At 39.4% G+C, this 25,087-nt stretch overlaps 1 protein-coding gene across 1 annotated transcript in view; it reads left to right on the plus strand.

Annotated features, from left to right (window-relative positions):
- Nucleotides 1-25,087, plus strand: part of DST (dystonin) — a gene marked incomplete at both ends in the record, with an annotated part of 299,020 nt that overhangs the window by 115,031 nt on the left and 158,902 nt on the right. Inside the window, 3 exons of the mRNA XM_080615920.1 lie at nt 993-1,070; nt 3,553-3,645; nt 22,325-22,491. Coding sequence (XP_080472046.1) covers nt 993-1,070; nt 3,553-3,645; nt 22,325-22,491 — 338 coding nt within the window. The remainder of the gene's footprint in view (nt 1-992; nt 1,071-3,552; nt 3,646-22,324; nt 22,492-25,087) is intronic.

Consider the following 25,087-nt stretch of genomic DNA (forward strand, 5'->3'; position numbering starts at 1 on the left):
AGGAAGGCATGGGCTTGTCTGTGTGTTTCGTGGTGGTTGTCTGAGGAAATACTCATATTCATGGCTGATCCCTAGCAATTATAGTCTGCTTCAGTTTATTGCTGTCAAAGTTTCTGAAAAATCTGAAATAAGGAAGAATAATAGAAGGATTTGGATGTGGTGACATAAATTTAACTGCTTTCCCACTGCTGATCTGTGACAGCTAAGTAAAGTATGGTTTTTCTGTGTGATTCTTCTTCTTGGTGATTTTACACTAACTGCATGCAGTTTTGCCATGTTTCCATTAACACGCCACTCATGCTTATTTTGCAGTTTCTTCTTGCTGGTTTTGACTTTGCTTTGAAAAGAATGACTTGCTACTTTTTTTCATGCTCTATGATGTACTACCCAAGTCAAGAGTTTAAACTTACACTCTAGGGCTGTGTATGTTGTGTTATTCTGTTTTGAGGAAGGTATTGTCTTTATTAAAAGGCTTTAAAGAAAGATGTATCGCTATCATAATGATTATGCAGTTGTACCATAAATGAGCAACATTAAATCATAGTTGCATACAGAGGTAAAGCTTTTCCATCACAGAGTTTACCAGAGCAAAATGAAGGTTCATGACATTACTTATATTTTGCTTTGCTTAATATACTGTGGATCTTTTATAGTCATAAATGGCAATTTAGCGTCTGTAGGTAAATTCATGTGGGGACTTTTTTAGCACTCTTAACCTTAATAGTACTTAAATGTGCCAGGGAAACAGCTATCAGCTTGCATGGATCAAAGTTGCAGTTTGGGACCACTGGGATCTCTCCTGCCATTCACTGTACAAAAAATAGTCAACTACAGTTTAAAAAAATAAATAGTTAAAGCACGTTTTTCCACCGAAGGTATTGGCTTCATTAAAACTGCAGAGCTGCACATGTGTTACATGGTATCTTTTAAATCAGACTGTTTGTTCTTTTGTCTGGCAAGAAAATCTCACAACTATTGTTTTCCAATTTTAGCCCCGAGAAAAAGGTCGGATGCGTTTTCACAGACTCCAGAACGTCCAAATTGCACTTGACTATTTGAAGAAACGCCAGGTATGGTAAAAAGCGTAATAAATGGTAATGAAAATTTTGTTACCTGTGGCTAATAAATAAGGAATATGTCCTGCTTGGTCCTTTATGCTTGCTGTAATCAGCTGCTGGTGTAGGCTCAGCTTGATCTCATGCTTGGCAAAGGTAACTTTACACCACCCTTCTCTGAGCAATAATATCAACACACTCCATGTGCTATATGATGCTAATAAGTAGAAAATTATGAGTTCAGATCTTTGGGAGTTGCTTATAGTAAAGTTAACTATCTTCCATGCTCCCAGGCAATAGCTGGTATATGATTTTGTTCACAACCTAAGTTTTAGTGCAAAATGCAGATTCAAAGCAATTAGAACCTTGTATGGAAGTTCCTTGTTTTGATTATATTTGTTTTGGGAAAACTTTCTCAAGCCTTGATCCTGATGAAAGAAACCCTGGTGCCCTAGAGAGGCAGCAGAGTCAACTGTGGAAAATTCAGGCTTAATTTCACCTGTATCTGCTTTAAGCCAAGCACTTGAAACCCACACTGCTGGGTGATTTTCTGTTGCTGTGAGTGTCTTTCTGCTCTTAAATTTCTTTTAAGCATTTACAGGGTTCTTGCTTTCTCCTTTGCGAACAGCAGTATTAAAAAATGTCTAAAACATGGAAGGGAAAACTGTGCCTCCCTGTCCACCCCACCCAAATGAACCGATGCTGGAAACCTGCTCCCTGATCAGTTGATTTTTATTTGTTTTAAAATTCTACTTGCTACTTAAAAGGTCTGAAAAACTATGAGGTGGCAAACCATAAACAGATACTTAATTTGGTTTTAAAACCAGATGTCTTTTCATATTTTGAGTAAAATTGCAAACTATCTTTTGGGTCAGTGATAGAATATGTGTGCGCTGAGAATTCAATCCTGCTTTGCTGGTTTCAAAGCGAACTTTTCATGTTGACCTAAGTGAGCTGTAGAACAAATACAGTATGAAGTGAAATGATAGCTACTTGAAATACCAGTCACAGCAGCATTTTTATGCAGCAAGACCTCTGGACAGGCTGCACCATGCCTTATTTATGCACAACAGATGGTGTGTATTAAGACACAGGAGATGTAGGATCAGGTCATCTTCATGTTTATGAATGTGCATGTGTTACTGGGAACTGCAGGTCTCCGTCATGCTGCCATCGGTTGTGATCTGAGGTTTTTTTGTACTCTCTTTAAGCTCACAGTTTTGTGAACATGGCTGTACTCCACTGTACAGAATGCTTTGGTTGTTGTGGCAAGTTGCCACTTGGACTTGCAGTTGATAAAGGTTTCATCCTCCTCTTAGGTGTTTCTAAACTGTTTAGGAAGTAACTTGCTCAAGTTGGCTGTATAACCTCCAAACACAATGCTTTATTATGATTGTGAGGCAGAGAGGTCCTATACGTTGATAATTTTGAAGCCTGACTTGGAAAGAAAAAACCCAAAGGCAAACCATGTTTGACTGTCAAATAAAACATATTTGACAAGTATGTCAAATAAGACAGTTTTGACAAATACGTCTAGATAGTTTTGCCAAACACAAGCAGTTTTTATAATGCAGGGGGAGGAGGACATTTGGATTTGGTTTTAATTTCTTTTTTTTGAACCATGGAATATTCTTTCTTCCAAAGAGTGTTTTTGGTTTGGTGGTGTCCTCTCCCTGCCCCCGGTAATAATTAAGATTATGTGTGCAGATCAAAAGCAGGACATGCCTTTGCTTGTTCGGTTGATAGCAGGATATATGTTAAAAAGCATATGCATGTAACTTTGTTAACATAAGCAAAAAATGCCTTTTAGCTGAGTCATCTTTATTTGCTAGGCTATATGGATACATAATAACATATAGAGAAATTAAACTTGATAAAAGAAGACAAATAGAATTATTGATCTCAGTCTGGATGTGAGTTTATGGAAGCCTTTGTTTTAATCCTGTTAACCATTGCATGTTTGTAGTACTGTGAATGAGTACAGCAGCAGAAGTGGTAATAATTGTAAACCATTGGTTATTTAAATGTGATACTCAATCCTTGGTTTTGTCAAGCCACACTGTTGTGTTTTAGCAGACCAGTTCTCCTGTGGCTGAATCCCTGCTCTGGTGCAGGAAAGTGTGGGGGGAATAAAGGCAGTGATAGCTTTCCAAGTCTGAGCACTACCTTGAGACTGATGCACCAGGTACAGATCATCATATTCTTGTTGTCCCTTTTCCTTCTGTCAAGGACTGAGGTGAAGGGTAGTTGTCACGGGGAGTGGATCTGCTGGTGTAGCGATAGCTGAGACATTTCCTCAGGTCGGTGGGAGAGGGCAATTTCTAGAAGGCTGCTGACAGCCAGAGTGCAATTCCTCTCTGCTTTTGAGAATTAAAAACCCCAACAGAGTAGGCTCAGGCAGTGACTAATGTACCTTTTATAGTCACACCTGTGTAACACACTATATATCTGTGGTATTTATTTCAACTTTCTATGTATTTTCTTTCCACAACGGCAGGTGAAACTGGTTAACATCAGAAATGATGACATAACAGATGGGAATCCCAAATTGACTTTGGGGTTGATATGGACCATAATTTTGCACTTTCAGGTAAGCCTAGTTTTGCTTGACAGTATGTTCTTGGTCAGATTCTTGTGCAGAGTATGATGAATGTGTCAGCTTAGACAGGGCTTCATATAGACTGTGCAGAGATATAGATTATGTCTCTTCTGTAACCTGTATTTGAAGGTTTTGATGATATAACTTATTTCATCATGTAAACTGAGTCTGAAGCTGTTGTTTGTTTGCTAATGTCATGTCTGTGGAGGAAAAGAAAAATCAGTTTTGAACGTTGTTAGGGACAATAGCTGATGTATTCAAACATTTGGACAAACTGTCTTGTTTTATTCTACAGACTTCTTTTGATGAATATTAAGATACATTAAAAAGTTTCAAACCTTTTTTTTTTTTTTCATTCCGAATCTGAATTTCTCTGCTGATAGGAGTGTTTTAGCAAGCACAAGTCAGCCTTTTTAAGCAGTTCATAACACTTCAGCACTTGTTTTTAGACTAGCGATGGTAACGCGGGTCGCACTAGGTGGCACTCTGGTTGTTGTACACTGGTGTTATTGTGTACAGTATAATGCAGCCTTACAGTGTGTGGTGTTAAATTGCTCCTCAAAATGAGGCTTTCATAATGGCTGTGGCTGTAGATGATGTAATTCAGATGGCAGATAATTCCCATTTAGTGACTGCAGCATTGTTAGCAATGAACTCCCTGCTGTGGAAGCATTTTAAATGATCAGCAAATTACATGATCATACAGAAAAAGACATGGTTTACTTAGGAATATCCCACACTGGATTTATGACTGGGAAAAGTTTTCTTAAAAAAGCCTCTAGAAAGGCAGCTAGAGTCTAATTTGCCTTTCTGCAAATCCTAATGAGGAACTGAAAGACATGAATAGGGCCAGCGTGGCCCTGGTCTAACAGGGAGCACAGCTTAGTCCAGGCCAGTGCACAGAATAAAGGAGAAATCACTAACTGCTCACCACTAGTAAGGACCTGAAATTCCCTCAGCTCTCCCTTGTCATGCCAGTCTTTGATCCCACATGGTTCCATGGAGAAAGAAGGCTGGGCTTAAATATATTTAAGCATGACCCATGGAATTAGGCAGTGATTGAATGTTGCTGCGTTTTAAGAAATAAAGATTATTAACAACTTATTAATAGAAGCTATTAGTGGAAGTGAAATCTTTACTTGATGTATGTTTTCTTGCTGCACCTGATTAATATTTTTTGATAGGATGAAGCTGTTAGTTTTTCTTTCTAGCTGAAGCAGAGGACATCTAAGACAATTTTGGATGCTCATAAAAAGTGTTGAAAGTTAGCATTACAGCTATAAACTAGCATTACTAGTTGTAATTGTAAAAGAAGGAAAATCATTTATATAACAGTAACTAATTAGGTGATATGGTGCAACAAGGATTTTCCACTCTGAGGTAGCCAGCTCCATATGAAATCTTTTGAAGCATTTAAATTGCAGCTGAAGCAAACTTACTTAACTCTGTCCTGACCTCCAATAACTAGTAACTAAATATCTACTAATACAGTGCAGATCTGCCAGAACAGAACAGAATATTTCAGGTGGAAGGGACCTACAACAATTATCTTGTGCGACTGCCTGACCAATTCAGGACTGACCAAAAGCTAAAGTATGTTGTTAAGTGCATTGTTCAAATGCCTCTCAAACACTGACAGGTTTGGGACATAGACCACATCTCTAGGCAGCCTGTTCCAGTGTTTGACCACCCTCTTGGTAAAGAAATGTTTCCATAAGTAGTGGTTCTTGTACTAAATAATAAGCCTCATTAATAAATATGAAATAACTGAAGAATAAAAAAAGACAATTTAATTGTCTTTTTTGCTATTAATGTCTGCAGTACCTACACTGAATGCAAAAGGGATTTGTAAAGTGGTCTAAGAGATACCCTCTGTGCTAATCTCTGCTAGCCTGGCATTTGCTTGTATACCACTTCTTTTGAAGTATATGGCGACTTGGTCTCATTGACACCTGTATACGGCCAATTTGGATTCAGAATGTATAATGCATTTCCAAAGAGTGTGCATACACTTCACACTTTTTTTTTTGGCTTCACTTACTATGAATGAGGGAAAAATCTGAACAGAAAAGACTAACAGCAGTCTTCACAAAGGAATGAAGCTTCATGATAACAACTGTGTTTGTGCATGGAGTAATCCTGTAGATACTGGTAAAGTTATGATGAGATTCAGTTTGAAATTAAGACATCTAAATCCAGATGCTTATGGGGAGCTGTGTTTATATGTATTGTGTTTAAATTGTCCCTATAATCTGATAATCTGAATGATAAATGTTTAGTCTACAGAGCCAGTGTGGCCTAGAGGGTGAGTCAACTAACCAGCTACTAGAGACTCATTCATTTTACTAAACATAAACATCTCTGTTGTTGGAAATTTATGAGACACCCATGTAAGTATGAGAAATATGAGGTAGGTCTTATGGGAAGCCCACTATTATCTGGGAAGACACAGATCAGGCAGGATAAACTGCAACTTAAATGTTGGTAAAGATATTTAGCAACAGATTTGAGGCCTAGCCAATACAGTGGGTGAGGTTGATGGAGCAAATCACGTCGCTTGCAGTAGAAGCGTAGAGCACCTACTGAATTGTTCAGCTGTCTAGCATAAGTCCTTAGTGTGATCTGAGATTACACATCATATCCAGTAGCATATGCAGTGAGAAGGAAGCTTCCTTAGGTCCTGTGGGGTATATGCTATCTGCGTGTAGATATCTCAGGTAGTTTTAAGTTCTAGTCAGTTGACTTTCTTCTTGTGTCTCTACTTCAGGGTTTGAAACATTGCTGTTGATATAAATATATCAATGGTAAAAGGAAGGGTAAGACTGATCTTTGCTACTTATTGGATGAGGCAGGAAACTTAGTAACTAAAGATGAGGAGAAAGCAGAAGTGCTTAATGCCTTTTTTGCCTCAGTTTTCAGTAGGAAGACACCTTGCCCTCAAGATAACTGTACTTTGGGGTTGGTAGGTAGTGTTAGGGAGCAGAATGGTCCTCTTGTTATTCAAGAAGAGGAAGTTAGAGAATTGTTGAGGCACCTGAACATTTATAAATCAATGGGACCAGATGGGATCCATCCCAGGGTGATGAGGGAGATGGCGGATGAGCTTGCAAAGCCGCTCTCCATCATTTACCAACAGTCGTGGCTCACTGGTGAGGTTCCAGATGATTGGAAGCTGGCCAATGTGATGCCCATTTATAAAAAGGGTAGGAGGGAGGATCCTGGTAATTACAGGCCAGTTAGTCTGACCTCAGTGCCGGGTAAGTTAATGGAAAAGTTCATACTGAGTGCTATTAAGCAGCACTTAAGAAATGGCCAGGGTATTAGACCAGCCAGCATGGGTTTATGAAGGGCAGGTCATGCTTGAGCAACCTGATTTCCTTTTATGATCAGGTGACCCGCCTGGTGGATGTGGGAAGGGCTGCGGATGTTGTCTATTTGGATTTCAGCAAGGCTTTAGATACTGTCCCCCATAACATTCTCCTGGAAAAGCTGGCAGCTCATGGCTTGGACAGGAGCACTCTTTGCTGGGTCAGTAACTGGCTGGATGGCCGGGCCCAGAGGGTGATGGTGATCGGTGTTGCATCCAGCTGGCAACCAGTCACCAGTAGTGTCCCTCAGGGGTCTGTGCTGGCACCGGTGTTGTTCAATATTTTTATTGATGACATGGATGAGGTTATTGAGTTTTTCATCAGTAAGTTTGCAGATGACACTAAGCTGGGAGCTTGTGTCGATCTTCTGGAAGGAAGGAGGGCTCTGCAGAGACCTGGATAGGTTGGATAGATGGGTAGAATCCAATAAGATGAAATTTAGTAAGTCTAAGTGCCGAGTCCTACATTTTGGCCATAAAGACCCCTTGCAATGTTACAAGTTGGGGACAGTGTGGCTGAATAGTGTCCAGGTAGAAAGGGACCTGGGGGTATTGGTGGATGGCCAGCTGAATATGAGCCGGCAGTGTGCCCTGGTGGCCAAGAAGGCCAATGGCATCCTAGCCTGCATTAGGAATGGTGTGGCCAGCAGAAACAGGGAGGTTATTCTTCCCCTGTACTCAGCACTTGTGAGGCCGTACCTTGAGTACTGTGTCCAGTTCTGGGCTCCTCAGTTTAAGAAGGACGTGGAAATGATTGAGCGCGTCCAAAGGAGGGCAACGAGGCTGGTGAGGGGCTTGGACCACAAGCCCTACGAGGAGCGATTGAGAGAGTTGGAGTTGTTTAGCCTGGAGAAAAGGAGACTCAGAGGTGACCTTATCACTCTCTTTCAGTGTGACTTTCTTTATTCACTCTCTATCACTACAACCTTTCAGGAGGTTGTAGACAGGTGGGGGTTGGTCTCTTTCACCAGGCAGCAGCTGACAGAACGAGAGGACACAGTCTCAAACTGCGCCAAGGAAGGTACAGGTTGGATATTAGGAAGAAATTTTTCACAGAAAGAATAATAAAATATTGGAACGGTCTGCCCAGGGTGGTGGTGGAGTCTCCATCCCTGGATGTGTTTAAAAAGAGATTGGATGTGGCACTTGGTGACATGGTTTAGTCGAGGTGTAGGGCATGGGTTGGACTCGATGATCTTGAAGGTCCCTTCCAACCTGGTAATTCTGATTCTGATGCGTCGATTTTACTAACTAGATCTCCAGGGTGTTTGATTTAGTTTCATAAAGAGAGGTGGCATCAGAGTAACATCTGAGGTGTGCTAGACTATCCAGCACATGCATATGGAGTTCCTTGATGAGACACCTGATGTATGAGAGATCTATGCTCTTCCAGATCTGCAGCTGGAGGCCAGTTGGTATATAGCCGAATATTTCAAAGAGCTCTAGAAGCCCATATTTAGGAAACTAAATCCTGCTTCCACTGGAAAAGATGGTCTCTTCAAGACCTAGCCAGCATTTAAACATGTAGACATATATGTTAGGGTGTCTTCATCTGAACTATTCTTAAATTTTCCCAGCATTTGCAGAACTAGTTAATTTCGTAGTGAGTATAAAGGAGGTGTTTCCTGGGTGATGTTACTGCCTCTGCTCCATCATTTATGTCTATTCTAATAACAGTGCAACCTTGGAGGTAGTCAAGATGCCAGGTATTTTTTTTGGCTGTTGTTTATGGCTGCTTGTTTCTCTGAGTCATGACACTTATCTGAACGATAATATTTCCTCAAAACAGAAAATTCTCCTGAGCACTGGAAGAAATTTAAGAATGATTTAGGGGAAAGACATGATGAACAAAAATAAAAGATGATATACCTCTTACGTTTCTCTTGCATCTGAATTATGCCTAGAGATGGTAATGGCTTTGTGACTTTTTTACCCATGAGTAAATAAATATAAATGTTGTTCTGAGTTATACCACTGACTTTTGCATTTGCACAAGTCCAGAAATTCTTCTGTGTCCAAAGTAATTACATATAAGACACAGAAAGGTGGAATGGGAAATCCAGTAGTTTGTTGAGTTGTTAGAAAATAATCTGTCCTGTGGGTATTGAAAATCTCCGAGACATGTATGTTAATAGGATTTAGGCAGGCTTTCAGTGTATGCATTTCACATGCTTTTAATAACATGCAGCTTTTAAAAATTCATTTTCTTAATGCAATAACTAATGTCAGCTATTTTCCTGGCACCTGTAGAACATGCTAAATCAGATTAGAGTATTCTGTATAATTATAGGCTGTATGTATAAATATCCAAATTAATACTTGAATGGACTCATTCTTCGACACCCAGTATATTTCCACTGATGAAACTGGAGATAAGCAGCTATAAATGAAAGTAGAATGGTAACCACAATTTTAGGAAGATAATTTCTATGAAAATTGGTGATTGCTTCTTTTCTAACCACTGCAATCATTCTTTAATTTAACAAGTGTCAAATATTTAGAATAATTTGCAGTTGGTTAAAAAAAAGCATGACAAAACAAAGCAAAAACTGCAACTTTAAATTTTCAGGCCTCCAAAATTAGGCCTTTGTGAACTCAGACCTGCAGAAATTTTTGGAGCTTCGAAGTTGTGACTCAGTGACTTTGTCCATTTCAGTTTCATCATAATTTTGCAACTCAGGAACTGCCACTTTTCCTTCCACTCTCCCAAGCTCCCTGCTGTCAAGCCTCTTTTCAGGATGCTGCTTGCTGAGGCTCCAGTCAGTAGTGTTTTTGTCTGGATGTTACAGTACAGTTATAGCTCTCTGGCCAGATGGGTGCTTTCTCTCAGGCTTCCTTGGGACACATGTAACCTCTTCACATTTCTCCTGTCAACCAGCAAATACTTTTCTTTTTTTTTGCTGCTGACTCCCCATAAACCAGTGAGCAATATTCATTCTTTATTTGGTCCAGCAGATCAGTAGTTAACCTTTTACCTGTGTTGGGCGAAAAAGTAAGAAGGGTGGATTTGTTTATAGATGACTTGTCTAAGGTAAAGGGCAGCTACCCAGGCATTTCTCAAGTTCCTGATAACCCTTACAGCAGTTAGCTCTCCAAACCTGGAATGAGGGTAGTAATTAGATGCATTGGTTGTGAAGGCTGTATTCTTGGAGCCCAAAGGTTGAAGATTAATGTGCCTCTGCTTTAAAATAGCTAGAACAGTTCGAGGTCTGATCTTCTCAGAAATATAAAGATGGAGCTATGTTGCCAGTTGTCTAATCTCTGGCTATAAGTGGTTGTAGGATAAACTGTGTTCCACCTGGGAGCTGCAATTCTGTAGCCATTGCAGCAGACCTATCGTTCAGCATTTAGTGGGGTATACTCTTCCTGTATTTTATCCCTCAGCTGAACTCCTAGTTATGTCTTCTAGAATTCTTCAGCAATTTAAGAAAAAAAATGCTGCCTCTCAGTAAGAAAATGAGTGTGGAGTTCTTGGAATTTCTGGGTCTCTTCTGAACCACAGCAAGGATCAGAGGCATTAAGGCTCATTGCGGGGTCGTATTTAGATTTTATCTCTACAAATAGTGGGATATCTGTAGCAGGATAAGCTTTATGAGCACTTTGCTCATCTGCTTGATTCTTTTTGTCCTTAAGCCCATAAAACCACTAACAAGGAGCAAATTCCTGTTTTTGTAAGCCATGTCACTGGATATAAAACCTCTCCCATTCAAGGTTATGGTTTCTGGTAGCTCAGTGGTACCTGAAAGCTGACCAGTACTTTCAGATTTTGAGGAGTGGTTGCCAGTCCACAGCTCAAACGGCTCTGAATATAACCCTTTGTTCATACTGGAAAGGATTTATTTTTTAACTTGTTCTCTATCTTGCACTGCTTTAATTTTCACTTTCTCTTTGGCTTATGTTTATCTCTCTGTCGCTTTGCATGTGACCTATGGGCTGTACAACAAAATGCTTGCTGGTTATCTGGTATGCTGTTTTAGTACCATGAAATGACACGTCCCATTTATACTAAATGCTCCATTGCTTTTGCTGTGTTGCATAAACTAAAGAAGAGGGGGAAGGGATCTTAGATCCAAAACTACCTGAAATGCGTTCCTGGTAGGCTTTTGATAAAAGATACCAGGCATGGTTTCATTGGCAAAGTGGAGTAACCTTTCTCTTACAACATTTGCTAACTATAGGAAACAAATGATAGAGCATAAATTAGCAGTGTTCAGTGTACAAAGGATGAATGGTCTTAGTGGTTTGCAGACTCAGAGATACACAGATATTCAACAACATTGCCAGTATAATGTGTAATACACATGTCCCATGTTACGTACATAATGCATTTCACAGACATGATTGATAAATTACAGATATCTATGGTTGAATGCAAACCTATACAAGTCTCTATGAGCTACTTCATGGCTCAATGTTAATCTTTTGTTTGCCATGTCTGAATGTTAACCTCTTATTTGTGATTAAGCAGCCTCTAAGACAGATCAAATTGCAGACAAGTGTTGGTCTAATCCTTTATTCATGTTACACTTCCTAAGGGTTTATGCGGCCAGAAAAAGGCTTTCACTAACATCCTTTTAAAACTTTCCAGCATTGGTGGGTAGAAGTTTGTACATTTGGGTTTTTCATTTAAAAAACAAAACCAACCGACCGACCAACCAAAACCCCACAACAACCAATGATAGTATATTTTTAATAGCTTTGATCATCTGGATCTTTGGCTTCAGCCAGCACTGAGCTTCCATTCTGATCTAGTCAGATGTCCGAGACAGTCACTGGTGTGGTCAGGTCTTTGCTATGTTGTGGTGGTTCTCATAGGCTTCAGTAGTAGTCTCTTCTGATGCTTTAGAACATCGTATTTCTTTGGTTTACTAGACAGGTTTTAGACGAAAGTTCAGTTTCCCCTTTCTGAATATCCTGTTTAATCCTGTTATGTCCATCTCTTCCCTTGCAAAGAGCAAAGTTGCAATGTTACAGATTTTCAGTTAGTGGTCATTTTATCTTTAGTTATGCACACTTTCATTTGTCATCTTCCCTTAACATGGAATATGATTTTGCATAGGATTATTTATATAAAAAACCCTCACAACTGATACAAGTACCATCTGTCAGTTCTTTTGTCCTTGGTATTTTCTTTGGTTCAAGAGCATAAGTGACTTAGAAAGTTAAAGTGACTGTAAAGTTACTTTTTGCTTCATGGAAAAACAAGGAACAGCAGAAAGAATTCTTGATAGAGAGGAGATAGCCTTTTCACTCAGGAACAGCTAGTTAGTATTGTTAAATTGGTTATTAAGTACCCAAAATACAATTTTTCTTACCTATTTCTAGGAAGATAGAAAAGCACAAATGCTGTTAATAATCTGCAGAGATATATTTGGAATACATTTATTCATAGCTAATATTTACCAATGGTCTTTAATACATTTTTCCATTGGACAGTTAATGTTGCATGAAAACTTGCAATTGTTCATTGGAATGCTGGATACTTTTTAGTATTTTACATAATTTCTGCTTTATCAAGATAAGTTTTTTATAAGAGTACATAATGTAATATTTTAGTATTAACCTGTGATCTATGTAACCATATGTTATTGTTACTAGAAGTGTTGTTAAAACAGAAGCTATATCTGTGTGAAATTATATCAGTCTTGGTCTGTCGCACTGCAAAATCCTGAATCATCTTTTCTGATGAGAGAGGAAAGAAATGTGTATTTTCGGGCATAAAAGCCATTTGTTTGTACAAACACAGTGATGTCATTTACAGAGACTGTTTTTTTTCTAATGTGCTTTTCTGCTCATTAAGAAGGGGCCATGTCAGGACCCATCTTAGTCCCATGTGGAAGGATGTTTTAAATCAGTGAGTCCTCTGGCCTTGGCTGAAAGTCACTTTTCTAAGCTGACTAGAATACAGCTTTTTCACTGTGAGTAAGGGGAGCAAATGTCACAACCATACCCATATGTTAAGCATAGGACAGAGGCAAATACAAATTGAAAGAGTGTGGTTATAGCATAAACATCTACTTTGAAAAGAAATATGTTAGCATTGTACCTGTGCGTAGCTGCCTGTCAGTGGTACACAGTATTCAGTAACAGCCTTCTAGTCCCTTAGCATTATGGTACAAAATAAGCATTGCCATCAAATTTTGCCCCAGTGCCCTGAAAGTCGTAAGTTGCAATGAGCATCCATATTCTTGGAAATTCTTTGGAGGCTGATGCTACTTCTGTGCTGTATTATTCATTCTAGATCCTGTCAGTAAAATGTCGTAGAATACTTCACTAGAACTGGTCCCTGGGGATAAAGTCTCTGTGTTTCATTATTGCAATTCCTTTTTGAATAAGCAAGGGAAACTCAGTGGTAACACCTGATAATGCTTGGCAAGTCACTTGGTAATTCTTTCTCAGCATGAGAAACTGTACACATCTACCCCTGTTGGTTTTAATAGGTTTTGCATATCAGTAACAAAAATGAAGTGGAAGCTTAAAAAGATATTTTCCAAACAAAATACACTGGCAATTAGACTTTGCTGCATTTTAATATTGTATATTTCTACCTAGTTTCAGGTGCAGTTAGATGCTTCTTGGCTGTTATATTCAGAGCTACACAGAAATCCTTATAGAACAGGAGCGTGGGAGCAGGGTAAAGCCCCATTTTTATAAACATTAACTTTTTGAACTATTATCTAGGCAGAGTGGCTCTTGGCTTTTGTTTCACCTTTATCTGCTAGAAGGTTTGAATCTGCTGCAAAGTTCCAGCCCCTAGACCACAGCGCCACTGCCTGAACAAGCTATTAGGCTTGTATGACAGTAGTAAAGCAGCAGGTTATTTATAGCTGACAAATTGGTGAAAAATCACATCAGCTGCTATGAAAAGTCCGTGTACAAAAATTTGACTCCCAACAAGCTGTCAGAGCAATCTCTGATCCTTCCCTTTTAATCTTCCTTTCTGTGGATCATTGGATACGTAATAAAAACATCTGAAGTGCAAACCAAATCTCCTAACTCTCTGCTATTTGCTGTGCTGCTTGCTTTTGGATTTGGAGCGTAGCTAATAGTTTCAAAGGTTCCTGCATATTTTTCCACTTTATCTTGTTCAAGTTACTATATGAAACAGAAAGTTAAAATGCATGCGAGAATTTTCTATTGCTCACAAGTGCTATGTCATCTCTGTGAAAGGCCATCAGCATTACAGCCCAACGCTGGAGCAGTGATGTTTATTTAAGAGGATTGGTGGCCAGAAATAAGCCACAGTGTCTAATCAGACACAGGCCCTGCCTGGGCAGCGTGCCACAAAGTTTATTGCGTGTGCATTTCTCATAAGCAAAATGGCTACGAACTGAGGAGGATGGACGGGCAGCCTGGAAGAAATTACAGCGCAAACGGTGGTTCTTAACTTTCTGAGGAGGATTTAAGAGTATGTAAATATACTGGAACAAATGAGACTGTGCAACTGTAAGTTACCAAAAGCCAAATGGGGAATGTCTGTGGATGTGTGAGGGCTGAAAAGGAAGAGCAGTGTTTAGATCCTGCCAAAGCTCCATTAAGTCCAGCTAAACATTCCCCTGGAAGAAAATATTTCAGAAGAAAAAGGAGAAAGAAATCAACCGAGGAGGGACCAGATTCAGTCCAGGTTAATGAGAAAGAAGAAAAAAGCCAATATGAAGTGGGGATTTCAGAAAACACCGAGATTCATCCCAAAGGTGTGGGATTGGCTGATTCCTTCCCCAGGAGAGTGACAGTGACTGGTAATGCTCTGCCTGTGAGTAGAGATCCTTCGGCTTCTGTTAAAACAAAAGTTTTACTGGGTGCAACAAAGAGTGATTCTCTTTGTGAGGACAGTTTTCATGGTGATAATCAGAGGCTAGCCAAGACTGATGAAATAGAGACATGGTTAAAGGAGCAAGACAAGAGGAATTCAGAGGAAAGCTGTACAAGGAAAAAGAAGTATTTGGAGGATGGTAACAGGAGAGAATTAGCATTCCTAAAGAAATCTAGTGGGCTTTGTTATGGAAAAGCAGCCAGCTTGGATTCTGCTATCCACTTTTTAGGCAAAAAACATGAAGAAACTGGATTAAACATAACTTCTTGCAGAATAATTGAAGATGTCCCAGAAAGTGATAAATCTGGAAAGTTGCATCACTTTCTTTCTGAAAGCAAAAGTGATCCACTGCTTGAACAAAAGAGGTTTTATTCTGCTGATGCTCTGCTTTCCCAGTTGCCAAAAGAAAAGACATTATTTAGCACTCCTCCAAACAGGCGCAAGGTAAATATTTTGGCACAGTACATTATCTTTGAAAGTTAGGTCAGAATAAGTATTGGAATACTATATTTTCTGTCACAAAAGTATCTTCCCTTTGCTTTATAAGCCTTTTACCCATGCTGTGATACTAATGGGTAGTTGAAGGACATAATATATTACTTGATTGTTTTCATAGATTGTGTAATACCTCTGTACTTCAGGAATATTGCTGTATTCTTGTGCTGTTTTGTTGTCTGTAGTTTTATTTGGTTCCTAAGTTATTTAAGAGGTTTTCATGTTAAAATGGCTCTAGAAGGTGGAGTGAATTTTAGGGAGTTGTTTAAGTTCGCATTCAGTATCTGCAGTAAATTTTGTTATCAACTCTTGTTGGTCTTGTAATTCCTTTGGGCTTTGTATCAAGGGAAGGAATTTTTCTAATTTGTTTCAGTTATGGCCAATAGGAACTGAAGAATAATAGAAATATGTAGGCAGCTTGAAATAGAAGTGAGCATAAATCATGTTAATAATGCTCTAGATTTTTTAAAAAAAGATATTTCCTCCCAAACTGTCTGGATGACCTATTAATATTAATTATTGAAATTCCATCTTCCTCTGGGGGTACAGTTATTTTCCTTTTACAACAAAAGAAACCAGAGTACAAGCTTACTTGCAGACTATCTGAAGGAAAGCAAATTTTTGCCTGTTGGTATGCATGCTTACCAATTCAGTCCACATTAGCAGTTCTGCCTCACTTATCTTCAGTGCAACCGAGGTCTGTAAGCATGGGTCAAATGCTGCTGATATGAATATCCCGTCAAAAACTGATTCGCCCTTGCTCAACAGGGACATCTGAGCTTTGAGTTGAGTGAACAGAGGCAATAGGCATATGCCAAAGGTACTCTTTCCAGAAAAGAGCTAACTACACTTCTGTTGTTTATATTATTTACTGTAGTAACAGGAATCAAAATTACACTATTTCTGAGCTTAGTTTTTAAATACAGATACATACTAGTACAAATAACCTCCTAATACACATGGAGATCTTTGCCCTCTTAATCTTAACTGGAATTCAGGAACAGCTTAGGGATGTTCTTTGAATTGAACAAAACGTCATTACCGAGTAAGAGAGGATGAGGCTGTGTCTGTTTAGCCAAGCGTGGCTGCTTTTGCCTGCATAATCATCTAATATTGCTGCAGTTATTACTCCAGCAAGGCATATACCTCTTGTTACCACAGGCAGAAGAGGGGAGAAAAAGAAACTTCTATTGAGCTCTTACATCAGCACTGAGACTTGTGCTGCTATCATCAATAAAGCACTGCTTAATGATATGAAAACCAAGTTGCTGAAATATCTAGTTTTCAGTTCAGTTGTAGAGCAGATGGCAGTTTGCATTAAGGTCAAGAAGTGAATCAGAACTGAAACAGGCTTCCTGAAGCAACTCCCCTTCTGAGTGATGTTTTAGCACAATGCAGGTAGAGTAGAAAGTCAAGGCTGTAATCTTGGTTTCCCTGCAGAGAATAGTGCCACTGTGATATTGATGTGTTGAAACAACCCAGGGTTTTCATTCAGTGCAAGCAAACGATAGCTACCAGCTGGCACTATCACCAGTTTTTGGCGATTGTCAGCTTGTGTCAAAACCAATGGTTTATGTGTATCACATTATTCTTCCAGCCTAATTTGTGGTAGTTTCCATTCTGGTTTATGGATGTAAATGTTTTTTAGAAAAAAATGCCTGGTATCTAAACAGCATCACTCATCTAGTTCCAGTACTCAACTGTTGTCTTGGCTTCAAGTTCCTCAGGTATTTTTTTGCTATGCATCTACATAGTGTTTGATACAGTGGCTTTCTTCTCATCTACAGTACTACTAATAACCTGAAAGAAAAAAACACATGTATTTGAGTAAGGTTAAAGGCAATATAGTTGCTTTTAAATAAAAAAATGTAGATTATTTATGATCAGCATATTCAGTAGAATACTTCTGGCTAGGTAATCGTCTGTTTATTACTGCAGTTATAATTGTGAATAGTTGTAAGATAGCAAGACACATTCCAACTATGCCTTCCGTCATATAATCTTGTATTGCCTATTCATGTAGTACGGTTGGTCTTCTGGAATGTGATTTGCTGGGCGAAGGTGCAAGACTCTGGAGTTTTGCTTCATTTGCATTGTTTGCTTCCTTGTAATACTCAAAAGAAGCAGGTGCAATCCACCTTAAATGCTGGTGAATGAAGGAGATCTATAATCATTAATGGAACTACAAAACTAGGCTGGAAAGGTTCTGGACATGTCATCTAGGTCACCTCTGTACCTGAAGCCAAGACAACTTAAAGAAAACCATTTTTGACTGATACTTGTTCTTCTGGGTCTGCCTTGTTGGTGGTTTCACATACTTCCTGAGTAATTATTCTGGTGTTTATTTGTCTTTTGCATTGAAAAGCGAGTTTAGCTGAAAATACATATGCTCATTTTAAACTCATTAGTTCTTTTCCTATTCCCAGAAGAGCTGATTTATTAACTTGTTTTGCAAAAGCATTTCACATATTTGAAGACTGTTGGCACATCTCCCCTCAGTTTTCTCTACTTCAGACTTAGGAAAAAAAAAAAAAAAAAGCCCAATTTTTCAGTCTTTCCTAAGAGGTCATAAGTTTTTAGATCTTTGTCATTCTTGTTTTTCTCTTTCCGTCTGCTTCAACTGATCCAATATTTTTTGAAGGGTGCTGTCCAAAGCTGGACTCTGTGTTCACAGAATCACAAAATCATGGAATGGTTTGGGTTGGAAGGGACCTTAAAGATCATCCATTTCCAACCCCTGTGCCGTGGGCAGGGACACCTTCCTCTAGACCAGATTCTCAAAGCTCCGTCCAACCTGGCCTTGAACGCTGCCAGGGATGGTGCAGCCACAGCTTCTCTGGGCAACCTGTGCCAGTGCCTCACCACCCTCACAATAAAGAACTTCTTCCTAATATCTAATTGAAATCTACCTTCTGTCAGCTTAAAGCCATTACCCACTGTCCTGTCACTACATGCCCTTGTGAAAAGTCCCTCTCCAGCTGTCTTGTAGGCCCCTTTTAGGTACTGGAAGCTGCTGTAAGTTCTCTCCAGAGCCTTCTCTTCTCAGGCTGAACAAGTCCAACCCTGTCAGCCTGTACTCAAAACTGCCTCACTGGAATCAGTGCAAGCAAAGAGCTTGAGGCTTTCTGGTGTATGGATTTTGTGTTCTGTGTGAAGCAGAGGGAACTTACAAGCAGAGAAAAAACACTTGAAGTTGTAGGGATGAACTAGTTCTCCAAGTTAGAAAGAAGAAACCAGAGTATTTAGTGCCAGTTAAGACTTTGATCCTGAAATACAAGGGCTGTGCAAAGAATTACCTTTGTCACCTTTTCTTGCATAACTTGTAATTCACAGGCTTTGAGCTAATTTGTTGAACTGGATCTGTAGCAAACAACTGTTCAAATTCATGCAAGCTCAGTATTTTTTTCCATGCTTAAAGGAACAAATATCCTTTTAGTAACAGCTTCTATTGGGTAAATGGTAGGCTTGAGGGGTATAAGAATGAAAGGTTCACATAAACTTGCTTTGAAGGACAAAATTTGAACAGTAGATTTGATGGCCACTTAACTTATTTTCTGTTCTGGTATTCCTGATTTAGTAGTTCTTTTCCTTTACTGTGGCAGATGGTGTTACAAATATTAATGATAATGTGTAGTTGGTAGATGAGTATCTATACTCTCCTTATGTGTCTGTCAAAGGCAAGATGTGTTCTTTTTTTCTCTGACATCTTATTTTGTGAGGCTAGTATTTTACTTTTTAAGTAGTTCCAAGTTAATAGGGCATCTTGCAAAGTAGAGCTTGTAAGTGTAATAAAATATAGCTGTTTGACTCACCATTTCCCTTGGTGTATTTTTATACTTTAAAAATACGAATACAGTGTTTATGAAGAAGTCTGAAATCTTAGCTTTGGAATCTGAAGCACTTTATTTAGAAAACAGCTCAGGCTGTTTCAGATCTCAGGCTAATGTTAGAGTTCATTAACCAGTATTGAAATGGGCTACCTCCATGACTGAAAAGCAATTTCAGTTTTTGAACTCAGCCTAGTCTGTTCCTAGTCATTCAGATGACTAGTTGGGATGCCAACTGGTACTTGGAAGATTTTGGATTGAAAACCTGTTGTAATGAGCTAAACTCATGGTTTAGCCATCCAAAATGTGGACTGTGAGCTTTCCTAGTGGTCACTTTCAGAGTGAAAAGTGTTTTCCTTGTGTTTGTGTCCATAGCTACAAATGTTGTTTATAGGTAACAACAGACAAAAGTATGACCTTCAGAAGTTGGCCTTGATGACTGAAATCAGTTGTTTCCAGAGGAACCTAATGTGCACTCAAATATGCTGTATTTGCACTCTCTGCAGTCTGAAATGTACACAGCCATCGCTGGTCAATCAGCCGTGAAGGAGGCTGGAGGTTTGAACTTAGCAATAAGGAATGACCATTAGCAAATTACAGTGTTAGCTCACTTGTGCTGGAATGTATTATAAAATGTGATACTTAAGGATTACACACAGAGGATTTTCTGTAAATGATGGGGGAAAAAATACAGGGGTTTTGTTTTTTTTCTGTTAAGAAATTTGGCACTTCCAGATGACATCATCTCTTTCAGAAGTGTTGTCCGGATAAGTGGTAGATGGCTGACTTCATTTATATTGTGGTTTGGTTGCTCTGTGATGAATAGAAACTAAAGCTACTGAAAAATATTTAGTTTGCTTTCTTGCTTTGAAACACCAAAGAATAAAGGTAACCCACACAAAGGAAGTCTCACACTACAGATGAGTTCCCTGGAACTTTACAAGAAAATTTTCACAGTGATTTTTGAATTGGTCTTTCACCACATTGGATTCCCTGTTGTCTTCACATGCAGGACTCATACCATCTGTATTTTGTGTGATCTCGTGTTCCCTTCAGTATTTTAAACAAAAAAGTGATTTTTTTCCTTTCTTTTTCTTTCTTTCCTTTTTCTTTCTTTTTCTCTTTGATCTTTCTTAAAACTGTTTAGTGTTGAAGCTGGAGACAAAAAGGATGCAAAAAATGCTGTCAGATCTTCAGAAGTTGTTTGTGGGCTAGTTGAACAGTTAAAAATATTTTGCTTTCTAGCACTGGTGCATGTATTTTTCCCTTACCTAAAGCCAGCAGATATGATGGTCTGTGATGTGAAGAACTGCTTTCACAACTTGTGATTTTGTGGATACTTGGATAAAAAATAAATTAATTTGTTCCCTGTATTACATTTTCTTACAATTTACTGTACAGCTATAAATGCTCATCTCCCCTGAAGGTATGACAGCTGGTTAAGCAGAAATTGCAGCAAGCACAGAGGTAGCTACATTGCTTTACTAAAGCATAACTAAAGGCTTTATTAAAGGACTTCCTTTAGTCCCTGCTTCCTAGTGCTTCACACCATCTCCAGTCAGGCATTGACATAGCAGTATTGGTAGGAAAGTTAAATCTCTGTTCCTGGCACTGTGTTTTGCATGTTTCTAATGTGAGAAGACCCCATAATTTCCATCCTAGCCTGTGTGAAGTCCCCCAGCAAATAGCCCAGACAGAAGATACCTTGTGTGCAGAGATTTCCAGGTCAGGAGGCATTGTTATGACTGTCCCACTTGACCTCATGAATGATGCTCCCTGGTTTACAGCAGAGCAGGATCTCTGAAATTGGCACAGCTCAAGTTAAGCCTCTTCTGCAGCTAACTGGAGCACCTACCTCACCCCCAAAGTTGTTTGTGGGCAAACCTCCACTGAGCTGTGGCCTCAGCATGGCTCCAGAGCTGGAGGAAACCTGTGTCTCCCCGTGGTGTAAGGCGTAGGCTTGTGTGATGAAGCCTCTTCCAGGTGGGCTCACAGGGGTGTTTATTATCCACCCACAAGCCTTGGTGTTGTCTCAAGTCCTCTTGCCTCTGCCCAAGCGCCTCTAAGCACCTCTGTCTGTTTTTTATAGTGTCTGAGCTATGATCCTTATACAGTGTGCCTCATGGTACCTGGGTTCTTAGTGTTTTAATACTTTGTAATAACATTATATTATCTATTGTTGTTTGAGTAAGTGGTAAAAGGTGGTCACTTACAAGAAAAACATGCAATAGCACTTTCTTTATCAAGGCATGTTTTCTTTTAGGTCTGCCTTGCAGTTCACATTTACATTGACTGCAGTGTCTATAACATGAACTGCAAAGAATACATGTGAAAATTAGGGAAATATCTACTTCATATTTATGCAGTGGTAGTTTTCTAAGCAATTTGACTGAATTTCGTTAGGGGAGAATTTAATGTACTAGAAAGTAGTGTTTGTATGTAAAATTCCCAGTACTTTCCTGCTTTCTGTAACAAAGTTGAGAATATTTAGGTAATACAAAACCAAACCTTCTTTATCAGGCAAAATTTTTATTTCTAATCTTTCAGTCACTCCTAAATGCTTCTCAGAAAATTTTGTCCTAAACCTGTTGTTATCAGTTTTCACTGTAAATGGCTGTTGTGTTACTGAATTCCAGACAAACAAATATTAGAAATTAATCTGTTTTGAGATGAGCATTGTAGCTATGTAAAGTATACATAATATAAATATGGGTATTACATAAGCATAATATATACATATAAAACTATATACATATAAACCATTGTATTTTATATATGATTATATACAACTTATGTATAATAGGTATAATACATAAAATAGATTATTATAGGCATTACCAACATAAGATAGTCACGTTTTTCATGATGTAGTAGTCGTATATTGTTGCCAGAAGGCTGAAAACTGACTAACTGAAGCAAACTGTGAAGAAGCTAAGATTTTTGTGTTTCATTGAAGACACTAAGAGTCCATGAGGACAGGGCATGAAAGAATATTAATACAGTACATTATTTATGTATGATGATAAATAATCATTATATTCATGTTTGCAGGTATCAGGAAATTTTTCAGTAACACAGAGTGGTTTTCTGCAATGTTTTAAATATTAGGTTAGGTTAATAAATATTAGGTTAGGTGTAACTGTAATATTTACCTTAACTGTGTTTTAGATATCTGATATCCATGTTACTGGAGAGTCAGAGGACATGTCTGCTAAAGAGAGACTGCTCCTGTGGTCGCAGCAAACAACTGAGGGGTATGCTGGAATACATTGTGAAAATTTCACTACCTGCTGGCGCGATGGAAGATTGTTTAATGCCATCATTCATAAATACAGGTGAGTAATCTGTTCTCTTGGAAAATGTTCATTACAGAATTTTAATGTACATAGAAAGAGGGCTCTGTATTTTTACGCCTATAATAGCACTGCAGTTGTGGAGATGGCACTGGCTCTTCCTGGACAATTCACTGCTCTTTGCAGCCAAAGGATGCCTGTTAGCCCCTGTGTGTCCTTCCTTCCTCAAAGAAGCATCTCCATGAATTCTGCACATCTCCCATGGGACATCTCCAAGCTGCTGAGAAGAATGTCCCCAGGGTTCAGGCTTTTCCACAGTCCCTTTTTGTCATACTTACCTTTAAGAATAGGTGGGGTAGAGTCCAAAACTGCATTGCTGGTGAAAGCTGTCAACTCCTGCATGATCTGAGATATGCTTAAGATCTCTGTATTCTTCTCTGTATGGCTTTACATGACTCCCATGGCTTTTACGGCTCTCTGGAGCCTAGAGCTTCTTCAGTGTTTCTGCTGGGAGCACAGATCTACTCTGAGATGCATCTCCTGCATCTCCAGGGTATTCTTATGGAAAATGGTAGCGGCTGGCTTGAATGTTCTCAGTTTGAGAAGGGAATTGTATTGCTGTATGCTTTTGTGACCAAACTCTCACAAAGTTAAACAGGCATTGGAAGAACCACGGGTGGCTATGGCTAGAAGCTAAAGGATGTTCAGTTGAAATACAGTTAAAAATGTCTAATGACAAGAGAGGATTTCTAGTTCTGGGTTCTAAGTGAGAACAGGTCTCTCTTGACAAAGCTGACTTTGGCATCAAAGCACATCAGAGGAGGAAGATTTAAGATCATCACTGTGCTCAGTGTTTCCTCTTGGTTGGTGACATCTCTCTTGTTTTGTACATTTTTGGTTCCTGACTTGAGTAAGGGGGTTTGTAACTTAGAGGACCACATGGGAGTGCATTCTGGCCACTGGGCTAATTAGTGTGTGTTGATTTGTCCTGTGTCTTGTGCAAGGCTTGCAACTTTCTGGGTTTTATTACAGCACATGTAGTTTGTGCTGTATGCCCTGGGGCATATCATAAAGAAGTCTGAGAGTTTATGACTTCTTTGTAAAATACTGAAGTATACCACGTACTGAAGTCCCAAGTAAGGCAGATTTGGTGTTTTCATGCAGCTCCAGGGAACAGGCCCTGAAATGGATTATTCTATTCTTGGATCTCCTCTTGTGGGACCACTTGGCTCACTGTAGAAAGAAGACTAGACAGAGCCAACATACATGTGGTGTGGGGAGTAGGATACTAAAATGGGAGACAAGTCAAGCAGATGCAGCTGCAGCCTTTTCCTCACACACTGTGTAGAGAGGCTGCAAGTACAATATACAGTGCTCTGAGTCCCAGAGAAGTTAGCTGTGGCAGTGCATAACTTCATGGTAAAATGGATCTGTGTCTGAATCAATGAGGTCTTTTTTCTGACTGTGCTTCTGTTCTGGGTAGTCAGTCAGGGAGGAGGTGCATGCCAGCAAGACAGTCTTCTTTTAGTAACATTGGCAAGACAAAGGGAAATAGCTGGCAGAAGGCTAGGCTGTTTTACTTCAGGACAGAGCAGCCAAAAGAATGAACACAGCACAGGCAAGTATCTGAAAAAATAAACAATGTGAAAGATACAGAGATGGGAGGAAAAAAAAAGGAAGGAGCTTAATGAGATGGAATAATGGAAAATAGTTTCCAGAGCTGCTTCAGACCGTGTGCCACTTCTATAGAGCAGTGTAGGCTTTTCAGCTCAGTGACTAGTAGTGTGGTACAGCTCAGTTAATAAATAATGCAAAACTTGAGCTCTGTCCCCTGGCTGTGCGAACGTTAATGCCTTGGGATATGACTAAGTACCTGCAGCTGCTTTGCTGGAGCAGTGTTTCTGGCAGTGCTCTGTGAGTTTCATTCACAGTGTTTCAGTGAGGAAGCACAGGCACCTTTGACACGAGTGTGTTGCACAAAGCAGATGACTCAACGGCTGAGGAGCAGAGTACCCATTTTGTGTGCTTCTGTGCCAGTTTAGATTTAGCTTATCCTCTTCCTGTGCATAGCTTCTCCACCTAAGGATCCCATGTGCTTCCCAGGAATGTTTACCATCCTTATCTGGTGTCTTTTTGCTGGGAGAGGTAACAGATTTCTGGACTCTGTCTTGCTTGTTAAATCAGTGAGACTCTTCCACTGATTTCAGTGAGCTTCTATGTTTCTTTCTTTTGCCATTTTGTAGCACTAAAACGGAGATGATAATTTCCCGCTATTGCTCACAAGATAGGAATGGTCTTCCCAAACAGTCATCTGATATTTTTAACTACAGTGTTCTACTCCAGAGAGCTCTTTTAAAGTTTGGTTTGTGTTCTGAGCAGTAAGTAGGCTAAACACTGACAGAATGTGCACATTTCTGGCAGTCATTCTCCATATGCTTTGTTTGTCCATTTTAGTAGCTCCCAGTGTGTGGATCACAGGTGGTTTCAGGAGCTAGGCTGAGGGTCCTGTGGGTGCTGCAGGCTGATGTGCTTCACCGGGGTGGGTGACCAGGTGTGTCTGCATGGGTGGTGGGGTTGAACTGTGGTGCTGCGATCATGAAGCATGCCTGTGGGTACACATCTATCAGTTGTGGTGCAG

This window comes from Psittacula echo, assembly GCF_963264785.1.
Source record: "Psittacula echo genome assembly, chromosome: 4".
In the NCBI taxonomy this organism is placed as follows: Eukaryota; Metazoa; Chordata; class Aves; order Psittaciformes; family Psittacidae; genus Psittacula; species Psittacula echo.